General features: G+C 51.6%; 1 protein-coding gene across 6 annotated transcripts; it reads right to left on the bottom strand.

Annotated features, from left to right (window-relative positions):
• Nucleotides 1-870: 870 nt before the first annotated feature.
• On the bottom strand, nucleotides 871-10423 carry LOC107307361. Of its 6 annotated transcripts, none has more exons than XM_032441774.1 (11): nucleotides 10392-10423; nucleotides 10048-10073; nucleotides 7089-7186; nucleotides 6722-6732; nucleotides 4473-4611; nucleotides 4279-4360; nucleotides 3714-3787; nucleotides 3384-3435; nucleotides 2403-2494; nucleotides 1855-1919; nucleotides 876-1053 (listed from the first exon to the last, which is right to left on the bottom strand). In XM_032441774.1, exons 2-11 carry the CDS (start codon nucleotides 10060-10062, stop codon nucleotides 932-934), a joined length of 750 nt encoding a protein of 249 aa, XP_032297665.1. In that variant the 5' UTR covers nucleotides 10063-10073; nucleotides 10392-10423; the 3' UTR covers nucleotides 876-931. The 6 variants fall into 6 exon arrangements, with proteins under 6 accessions (XP_032297667.1, XP_032297668.1, XP_032297665.1 ...); XM_015850859.2 differs by having other exon boundaries at nucleotides 880-1053; nucleotides 4279-4342; XM_032441776.1 differs by lacking the exon at nucleotides 3714-3787 and having other exon boundaries at nucleotides 871-1053; nucleotides 2403-2514.
• Nucleotides 10424-11116: the final 693 nt, after the last annotated feature.

Here is an 11116-nt window from a genome sequence, read left to right as displayed (position 1 = left end):
GGGCACTTATGGGGCTGGAAGGGCACTTATGGGGCAGGGGGGGTCACTTATGGGGCTGAAGGGGGCACTTATGGGGCTAGAAGGTCACTTATGGGGCCTGGGGGGGCACTTATGGGGCTGAAGGGGTCACTTATGGGGCTGGAAAGGCACTTATGGGGCTGGGGGGGTCACTTATGGGGCTGGAAGGGCACTTCTGGGGCTGGAAGGGCACTTATGGGGCTGGGGAGGTCACTTATGGGGCTGGGGAAGGCACTTATGGGGCTTGTAGGTCACTTATGGAGCTGAAGGTGTCACTTATGGGGCTGAAGGTGTCACTTATGGGGCTGGAAAGGCACTTATGGGGCTTGAAGGGCACTTATGGGGCTGAAGGTGTCACTTATGGGTCTGAAGGTGTCACTTATGGGGCTGGTGGGTCACTTATGGGGCTGGAAGGGCACTTATGGGGCTGGGGGGGGGCACTTATGGGGCTGGAAGGGCACCTATGGGGCTGGGGGGTAACTTATGGGGCTGAAGGGGTCACTTATGGGGCTGGAAGGACACATATGGGGCTGGTGGGGTCACTTATGGGGCTGGAAAGGCACTTTATGGGTATGGGGTGTCACTTGTGGGTCTTTGGGGTCACTTATGGGGCTGGGGGGGGGCACTTATGGGGCTGGGGGCTAGTTATGGGGCTGGGGGGGCAGTTATGGGTCTATGGGGTCACTTATGGGGCTGGGGTGGGGCACTTATGGGGCTGGGGGGACAGTTATGGGGCTGGGGGTTATTTATGGGTTTGGGGGGGCAGTTATGGGTCTATGGGGTCATTTATGGGTCTATGGGGTCACTTATGGGTCTATGGGGTCACTTATGGGGCTGGGGTGTCACTTATAGGTCTATGGGGTCACTTATGGGTCTATGTGGTCACTTATGGGGCTGGGGTGTCACTTATGGGTCAGACCTTGTCTCCTCCCCCATCTGTTCCTGTATGTCCCGCAGTCGTTGTCTCATGTGGGGCAGCCGAGCCGCTATGGGGGGGGCCAGGGCCCAAAGCCCCCCCACTGTGTTCCAACAATCCTATTAATTAGCCATCATTAGCATATTTGCATAGATAATGAGATCCCTGCTTCTTCTACCCCCTTTATTGACCCCCCCAGCCCCATAGAAGCCTCTCCAGCCCCATAACTAACCCCCATAAGGACCCTATAAATAACCCCCCAGTCCCATAACGGCCCCTCTGGCCCCATAACTACCCCCTATCCCCATAGATCCCCCCCAACCCCATAGATTCCCCTCCAGCCCCATAGATGTGGGTCCCAGCCCCATAACTGCCCCCCTGGCCCCATAGATCCCCCCCAGCCCCATAAATACCCAACCCAGCCCCATAGATCCCCCCCCAGCCCCATAAATACCCCACCCAGCCCCATAGATCCCCCCCCAGCCCCATAAGTGCCCCCACGGCCAGCCCTAGATCCCCCCTACGCCACCATACAATGACCCAACCCAGCCGCCATAGATCCCCCCTCAGCCTTAAACTACCCCACCCAGCCCCATAGATCCCCCCAGCCCCATAGTGTGGGTCCGCAGCCCCATAAACTGCCCCATGGCCCCATAGGAATCCCCCCACAGCCCCATGAGACGTAACGCCCCACCCAGCCCATAGATCCCCCCCCAGACCATAGATGGGGCCCCAGCGCCCCATAACTGCCCCACCCAGCCCCATACGATTCACCCCCAGCCCCTTAACTGCTCCCTCCAGCCGCTCATTCAGACTACCAGCTTCCTACCCGTCAGCACCCCAGATAAATGCCCCCTCCAGCCCATAGATGTGGGTCCCCAGCCCATAAGAGTCCCCCCCCCCGCCCCCATAAAGCCCACCTAAATTGAGGGTCTCTATGGTGGGCGGAGCTCCCTGCTCCCCATTGGGTTCAATGTCCTCACTCCTATTGGCGGATCAAAACCCAATCAGAGCCGCCCGATTAGCATAAGCCCCGCCCACAAGCCCAGATCCCACCCTCATTGGTCACACAGTGCCGTCATAGCCCCGCCCCCTCTATTAAACCCTCGCCTCCCATTGGCTGTACCCCTATAAGCTCCGCCACCTCTAAACCCCGCCCACTCATCCTGATTGGCCACAATCCACAAGCCCCGCCCCCAATTGACCACGCCCCCTTACCCACCCTGCCTTCCCATTGGCTGCTCACACTTAGCCCCGCCTCCTCAGTAACCCCGCCCCCCTTTGTCTCCACCCGGCCTTCCCATTGGCTGCTCACCCCTTGGCCCCGCCCCTTTCCCTCTGACCACGCCCCCAGTCTAACCCCTGCCTTGATTGGCCCATCCCACTTTAGCCCCGCCCCTTTCCCTCTGGCCCCGCCCCCTGGCTAATCCCAGCCCCCTGATTGGCTGATCCCTGTGACCACGCCCACCTGGGCGGGGCCTGCAGCTCCCGGATGGATTCCTTGGTCATGTGACTCAGAGCCCACAGCACAGAGCGCGGGGAATGGCGGCCAAGGAGCTCCTGGACAGGAAGTGACGTCATCAGAACAGGAAGTGACGTCATGGAGACAGGAAGTGACGTCATGGAGGCAGGAAGTGATGTTATGGAGGCAGGAAGTGATGTTATGGAGGCAGGAAGTGATGTCATGAAGACAGGAAGTGGTGTTATGGAGGCAGGAAGTGATGTGACAGGAAGTGACGTAATGGAGACAGGAAGTGATGTCATCCAGACAGGAAGTGACGTCACGGAGACAAGAAGTGATGTTATGGAGACAGGAAGTGATGTCATAGAGGTAGGAAGTGACGTCATAAAGGCAGGAAGTGATGTAATGGAGGCAGGAAGTGACGTCATCCAGACAGGAAGTGATGTAATGGAGACAGAAAGTGATGTCACACACAAAAGAAGTGATGTCATAGAGACAGGAAGTGGTGTCACAGGGGCAGGAAGTGATGTCATGAAGACAGGAAGTGATGTCAGAGAGGCAGGAAGTGACGTCATAGGGGCAGGAAGTGATGTCATGAAGACAGGAAGTGACGTCATAGAGGCAGGAAGTGACGTCATAGGGGCAGGAAGTGATGTCATGAAAACAGGAAGTGACGTCATAGAGGCAGGAAGTGACCTGAAAGAGTGAGGATGTGAAACAGGAAGTGGAGCAGGAAGTGACGTCACTAAGAGGACAGGAAGTGACATGGGGGCAGGAAGGAAGTGACTTGAAAGGAAGCAGGAAGTGACGTCATCCAATACAGGAAGTGATGTCAGAAATGAGACAGGAAGAGACCGAGGGGGACGTGGGAACGGTGGCAGGAAGTGACGTCACACTGAGACAGGAAGTGACGTCACACTGAGACAGGAAGTGACGTCATGGATACAGGAAGTGACATCACAGACGGGACAGGAAGTGAGGTCATACCTGAGCCGCCTGCAGCCATTGCTGGTTGGATGCCGCCAGCAGACGCTGCTTCCTGTAAGTAATTAATGGCAATTAATTAGTTAATTTGGATTAATTAGTTAATTAGGGGCAGCCAATTAATAACTGCTAATGAGGAGCAGCCAATTAACAGCAATTAATCCTTAATTAGTGAGAGAAGAGATTGTTAACCAGAAACGCACCAAGAACACTCTAAGTAACCATAAATTAAAAGAAAATAATAACAAATTAGCATATGGTTAATTAATTAATGATGTAAATGAGGCACATAATGAGCAATAGATGATTGACAGGTGAGGGGGCGGGGCTTACTCCGGAAGTGGGCGTGGCTTCGTCATTTCCATCATGGCTTCCTCCCGCATCCGGCAGAGGGCACGAGTCGCTGCCTGGAGGGGGCGGGGCCTCAACGTCAGCCAATAGGAAGCCAGGACTAGTCCTGGGGGCGGGGCTACCCATTGATTGACACTGGAGCAGGCAGCCTATAGGAAGCCATGCCTAGACCTGGGGGCGGGGCTACTCGTAGATTGACATCGGAGCAGACAGCCAATAGGAAGGCAGGACTAGACTTGAGGGCGGGGCTACCCATTGACTGACATTGTAGCTGGCAGCCAATAGGAAGCCAGGCTACCCATTGATTGACATTGACGCCAGCAGCCAATAGGAAGGCTGGTTTAGCCTTGGGGGCGGGGCTTCAATGTCTGTCTATGGGTAGCCCCGCCCCCATGGCTCAGCAGCCAATAGGAAGGCAGGATTTGAGATGGAGGTCGGAGCCTTAATGTCTGTCAATGGGTTGCCCCGCCCCCATGGCCCAGCAGCCAATAGGAAGCCTTACTCCTACAGCTGACAGCCAATAGGAAGCCAGGCCCCTCCCACTCACCAGCACTTCCGGTTCTGTTCCCATGGCGACGGCCGCCTCCAGCTCTGGCTCCGCCTCCAGCGGCCTGCAGCCAATCAGAGCCTTGCATTTAGAAACCACGCCCATCCCAGCCTGCAGCCAATCAGAGCCCTGCATTAAGAAGCCACGCCCACCCCGGAAGTCCCGCCCCCCGCAAACAGGAAGTTCCAGCTTACCCTGGAAGTGGGGGCGGGACAGGAAGTGCCGCCTTCAGCTGCTTCCTTTGACTGTCAGCTGCCTCAGCCAATAGGAGCAGCCGATGCGCTCGGTTAAGCCCCGCCCCCCGGCGCTGTAGCCCCGCCTCCAATTCGGCCTCTGTGGGAGAAGGGGCGGAGCCAAATGAGCCCATCCAAAATGGCCGCCACAAGGAGCCCAAAATGGCCCTAAATCACCCCAAAATGGCCCTAAATGACCCTAAATCATCCCAAAATGGACCAAAATGTCCCCAAAATGGCCCCAAACAACCCTAAAATGAACCAAAATGACCATAAATCACCCCAAATAACCCCAAACGACCCCAAAATGGCCCCAAATAACCCCAAAATGGCCCCAAATAACCCCAAAATGGCCCTAAATCACCCCAATTTACCCCAAAATGCCCCCCCAAAACTACCCCCAAATACCCCAAATCCACCCAATTTATCCCCAAATATCCCAAAATGCCCCATTTTACCCCAAATCCCCCTATTTTACCCTTAAATCCCCCCATTTTACCCCAAAATCCCCCCATTTTACCCCTAAATACCCCCATTTTACCCCAAATCCCCCTATTTTACCCCAAATCCCCCCTAAATCCCCCCAATTTACCCCAAATCCCCCCCAAATTGCCCAAATCCCTAATTCCCCCTATTGACCGTTCCCAAAATTCCCCAAATTCCCTCCCATTTACCCCCAAATCCCCCCCATTTTACCGCGCCAAAATGCCCCAATCCCATTTTACAGAACCCCCTAAATCCCCCAATTTACCGGACCGTGTCCAAATCCCCCCAATTCCCCTATCCCTGCAATCCCTTCCCATTTAACCCCGCCCAAATGCCCATTTTAATCCCCTAATAGATGACCCAAATCCCTCTCCATTTTAAACCGTACAAGGATTCTCCCCCATTTTGACCCCAAAATGCCTCTAAATCCCCCCCCAAGTACCATTAAATCCCCGCTCCCTGATTATTTGTATCTGTCCAATCTCACCCATTTTTCCAATCCGGGGGGTCAAGTGGGCCGTCCCAGTAAGTGGCCCGCCTATTTGGATCGCGTCAAAACTCCCCCAAAATACCTGGCGTGTGTGCGTCCAGTAATTCACCAATGTAACTGCCCGATTTGCCCCAAATATGGGCGCCGTGTTGGGACCCCAATTTGCCGCGTAAATCCCTTATTTTACCCTCTCATCCAATCCCTAGTATCCCGTCACCTCGCAGCCTCAAGTGCCTGTTGCTGGGTGCCCCCCAGCAAATCCCCATAAATCCCCCCCCCACAAAATTTGACCCCAAATCCCGGCCATTTTACGCCCCAAAATGACCCCAAATCCCCTCCTGCATTTACCTCCAGAAAATCGCGTCCATTTGGCCCCAATTCCCCCACTTTACCCCTAAATCCCATTTTGACCCTCCAAATGCGTTCCATTTAACACCAAAACGACCCAAACCCCCCATTTACCAGCCCCAAAATGGCCTATAGATCCCCCCCCCAACTTACCATAAATCCCCCCAATTTAACCACGCCAAATTCCACCCAAATTTACCCCCAAAAGTGCCCCCACAATGCCCCATTTTACCGTTACCAAAACTTGCCTCCAAAATACCCCAAATGCCACAAATCCACCTAATTTAACCCCATATGCTCCCATTTGAACCCCAATTTGCCCTAATCCCTTATTTTAACCCCATAATCCCTACTATCTTGTACCTCCGAGCCTCGAGTGCCTGTGTGCTGGTGTCGCCCCCAGACATCCTAAATCCCCAAATCCCCCCCAAGTGATCCCCAAATGCCCCGATTTTACCCTCCAATTACTAAATCCTCCAATTTGCCCCTAAATCCCCTTATTTTACCCAGAATCCCGTATATCCTCACCCAGCCTTAGCACCTGTTTCTGTGCCCCCAGCCAGCAATCCCCCTAAATCCCCATTTAGGCCCCAAATCCTCCATTGACCCCAGAAATGCCCCAAATCCCCCATTTGGACCCCAAAATGACCCCCACATCCCCTCCATTTTACCCTCGTCCAAATCCCCGCCATTTGGCCCAAATCCCCCCGCTTTACACCCAAAATCCCCATTTTACCCCGAAACAACCAAATCCCGCCATTTCAACCCCAAATCCCTCCCTAAAGTCGCCCTCAATATCCCCCCGTTGAACCCCAAAAATCCTCAATTTTACTCCAATTTCCCTAAATCCAGGTATTTTAGAGCCCAAATCCCGTATATTCTCGACCCAGTCTCAGTCTTGTTGCTGTGCCCCCCCCAGAAAATCCCTACTATCCCCCCAAAACCCCCCATTTGACCCCAAAATGCCCCATTTGACCCCAAAATGCCCCATTTTAACCCTAATTTGCCCTAAATCCCCTTATTTTACCCCAAATCCCCTATATCCTCACCCAGCCTCAGTGCCTGTTGCTGTGCCCCCCCCAGAATCCCTAAATCCCCTAAATCCCCCCAAAATCCCCCTCAAATGGACACCAAAATCCCCCCATTTGACCCCAAAATGCCCCATTTGACCCCAAAAAACTCAATTTTACCCTAATTTGCCCTAAATCCCCCTATTTTACCCCAAACCCCCTATATCCGTACCCAGCCTTAACGCCTGTTGCTGTGCCCCCCCCAGCAGCTGGTGCAGCTCCTCCATGTTCCGTCTGAGCAGCGGCAGCTCCCGAAGCACCGGGGGGGGGGAACGGGGAGCCTAAAATTGGGGCGAAATCAGCATAAATTGGGCAAAAAGGTGAATTAATGGCACCAAAACAGGCCAAAATGAGCCAAAACACCCCAAAATTACCCCAAAATGACCACAATTCACCCCAAAATGACCCAAATCACCCCTAAAATGGCCTAAAACTCCCCAAAATGACCCCAAAACACCCCAAAATGACCCAAATCAGCTCAAAATAACCCGAAATCAACCCCAAATGGCCCCCAAATGATCCAAATCAACCCCAAAATGACCTGAATCAGCCCCAAAATGACCCAAATCACCCCTAAAATGACCCAAATCAGCTCAAAATGGCCCTAAAATAAACACAATTCACCCCAAAATGACCCAAATCACCCCTAAAATGATCCAAATCAGCCCAAAATAACCCGAAATTAACCCAAAATGACCCCAAAAAGAACCCAAATGGCCCCCAAAAGACCCAAAATCGCATGAAATGACCCCAAAAAGAACCCAAAACGACCCTAAAACAACCCCAAATGACCCCAAAAGACCCAAAATCTCATGAAATGACCCCAAAAAGACCCTAAAACAACCCCAAATGACCCCAAAATCGCATGAAATGACCCCAAAAAGAACCCAAATGACCCCAAAAAGACCCAAAATCGCATGAAATGAGCCCAAAAAGACCCCAATGATCCCAAATCTGACCCGCAGAGTGACACCAAATGACCCCAAAATCGCATGAAATGACCCCAAAAAGACCCTAAAACAACCCCAAATGCTCACGCCCTAAAAATGCATGAAATGACCCCCCAAAAAGAACCCAAAGATAACCCAAAAGACGCCAAAAATCACATGAAATGAGCCCAAAAAGACCCCAATGATCCCAAATCTGACCCCAGAGTACAATCCAAATGACCTCCAAATCGGCATGAAAGACCTCACAAAAGACCCTAAAACAACCCAAATGACCCAACCCCAAAATCAATGATGAGAATCCCCAAAAAAGAACCCAAATTGGACCCCAAAAGACCAAAATCGCATGAAATGAGCCCAAAAGACTGACCAAAGCACGCAGATACAACCGACCTCCCATCATGAAAACCCAAAACCAACAACCAAATGCCCAACGCCACTCAAATATGAAATCAAAAACGCAATGCGCAAAAAACATCGATGAAATGACCACGACCCAAAAACCCCAAATGACCCACCCAGAAAAGAAAACCAGACACAAAAAGACCAAATCCAATGAAAGTAGCCCCAGAAAGAACCCAATATGCACCAAATCTGACCCGCAAAAGTGACACAAATGACCCCCAAATCGCATGAAAAGAGGCCCAAGAAAGACCCTAAAACAAACCCCAAATGACCTCCAAACAGCCCCAAAATCGCAATGAAATGACCCCAAAAAGAACCCAAGATGGTCCCCCAAGATAGACCCAAAAAATCCGCATGAAATGACCCACAATAAAGACCCTGAAAACAACCGCCAAAATGACCCCAAACGGCCCGAAATGCATGAATGACCCCAAAAAACCCAAAGACCCCAAAAAGAACCTCAAAATCGCATGAAATGAGCCCAAAAAGACCCCAATGAATCCCAAATCTGACCCCAGAAGTGACCCCAAATGACTCCAAAATCGCATGAAATGCCCCAAAAAGACCTAAACACCCCAAATAGGACCGGCAAAACGGCCCGAAACTGCATGAAATGACCCCCAAAAAAACCCAAATGACCCCAAAAAGACCCAAAATCGCATGAAATGAGCCCAAAAAGAACCCAAAACAAACCCTAAAACAAACCGCCAAATGGACCCCAAAACGGTCCCCAAAAATCGCATGACAGCACGTCCAAAGAAAAGACACCCAAATGTACCAAAAAGACCCAAATCGCATGAAATAATGAGGCCAAAAAGACCCCAATAGATCCCAAATCTGACCGGCAGGAGTGACACCAAACGACTCCACAAAGACCTCAAAATCGCATGAAATGACCCCAAAAAGACCCTAAAACAACCCCAAATGACCCCAAACGGCCCCAAAATCGCATGAAATGACCCCAAAAAGAACCCAAATGACCCCCAAAATCGCATGAAATGAGCCCAAATAGAACCAAGCGACCCCTCAAAATCACATGAATATGAGCCTCAAATCTACCTGTCTCAGTGGACCCCCCATAAAGCCCCCAAATTTGACCCCAAAACAACCTCCAAAATGACCCACAAAAAAGACCCCGAAAGACCCCCAAATCAACCCTCAAAATGACCTAAACAACCCCAAATGACCCGCAAAAGATCCCAAACATCTCATGAAAATGAACCACCAAAAGAACCCCACATGAACCCCATTCAAACGGGCCCCAAAATCGTATGAAATACCCAAGAAGACCCAATGACCCCCTAAAGACCCAAAATATCGCATGAAATGACGCCCAAAAAGACCCAATGAATCCCAAATCTACCCGCAGAGTGACAACCTAATATGACCCAAATCGCATGAAATGACCCCAAAAAGACCCTAAAAAACCCCAAATGGCCCCAAAATCGCATGAAATGACCCCAAAAAGAACCCAATGATCACCCAATCGCATGAAATGAGCCCATAATCTGACCTCAGTGACCCCAAAGCCCCCAAATTGACCCCAAACACCCAAAACTGATCCAAAAAGACCCTGAAAGACCCCAAAATGCCTCCAAAATGACCCTAAAACTGCCCCAAATTAACCCAAAATCTCATGAAATGACCCCAAAAAGACCTCAAAATCACGCCAAAATGACCCCAAAAAATCCGCATGAATGACCCCAAAAAGAAACCCAAATGACCCAAAAAGACCCAAAATCGCAATGAAATGAGCCTCAAAATTCACCCCCCCCGCCCCCCCCCACCACCTTCACCTGTTCCATGTGGTGGAACCGAAAGGGAAAAAAATAGGGTAAAATATGGGGGATTTTTGGTTAAAAATGGGTTAAAATGGGTGATTTGGCCAAAACTGGAGATTAAGATGATCAAATTGGGGTACTTGTGGGATTGAATAGGACAAAATTTTGGAGGTAAATAGGGAGATTTGGTCAATTGAACAGGCTAAAAGTTGGGGGAATTTGATGATTAAAAATAGGACAAATACTGTGGTAAAACTTGGGGGATTATTAGTCAAATTTGTGGTACTTTAAAGCACCTAAAAACAAGGCAAAGTTTGGGGCAAATCTGGGGGATTTGGTACCATTTCTGTACCATTTCAGGTTCCCCCGAACTTCTCACGTTCCTATACAAAAAACAACCAGATAAAATCCCATTAAAAAACCCCATTTCTCGACCATTTGGTGCCCCCCACTTATTGCCCCCTCCTCTGCAAATTATGGTGCCCCCCCCCCCTGTTCATGCCCCCCCATTAATGCCCCCCCACTAATTGCCCCCCCCCACATTCCAGTGGCCCCCCCCCCACTTATATACCCCCCTAACGCCTCCCCCATTTTGGTGCCCACCCCCATATTAAACCCCCCCCCCACTTTGATGCCCCCCCCCAAATAACCCATTTTAATGCCCCCCCCCCCATATGACCCCCCTCACCCCACTTGTTGCCCCCCCATCCCCATTTTGGTGCCCCCCCCCCCTAATATTGACCCCCTCACCCCCATAGACCCCCCCCGCCATTTCATTGCCCCCCCCTTACTTTGTTGCCCCCCCCACTATTGCCCCCAAACCCCATTTAATGCCCCCCCCACCCCAATATATGATGCCCCCCCCACTCATTACCCCCCCATTTTGTTGCCCCCCCCCCCATTAATTACCCCCCATGACCCATTAATGCCCCCCCCCACTTATTGACTCACCCCCTCCCCCATTTTGGTGCCCACCCCCCCCCCATATTAAACCCCCGCCCTCCCCCCTTATTGCTCCCCCCCCCCACTTTGGTACCCCCCATCCCACATATTGACCCTCTTCACCCCACTTTATGTC

The sequence above is a fragment of the Coturnix japonica genome, unplaced genomic scaffold (genome assembly GCF_001577835.2).
Source record: "Coturnix japonica isolate 7356 unplaced genomic scaffold, Coturnix japonica 2.1 chrUnrandom562, whole genome shotgun sequence".
Lineage (NCBI taxonomy): Eukaryota > Metazoa > Chordata > Aves > Galliformes > Phasianidae > Coturnix > Coturnix japonica.
Note: the sequence above shows the minus strand (reverse complement) of the source record. Positions and strands in the feature narration are given on the sequence as shown.

What these genes read in the sequence shown, in the direction of transcription:
- LOC107307361 (XM_032441774.1), bottom strand. An exon ending in GAACAGAACCGGAAGTGCTG is followed by an intron (nt 3,788 to 4,278) that starts GTGAGTGGGAGG and finishes CGCCCCCTCCAG; the next exon opens with GCAGCGACTCGTGCCCTCTG. An exon ending in CATAGAGACCCTCAATTTAG is followed by an intron (nt 1,054 to 1,854) that starts GTGGGCTTTATG and finishes GCTAATTAATAG; the next exon opens with GATTGTTGGAACACAGTGGG.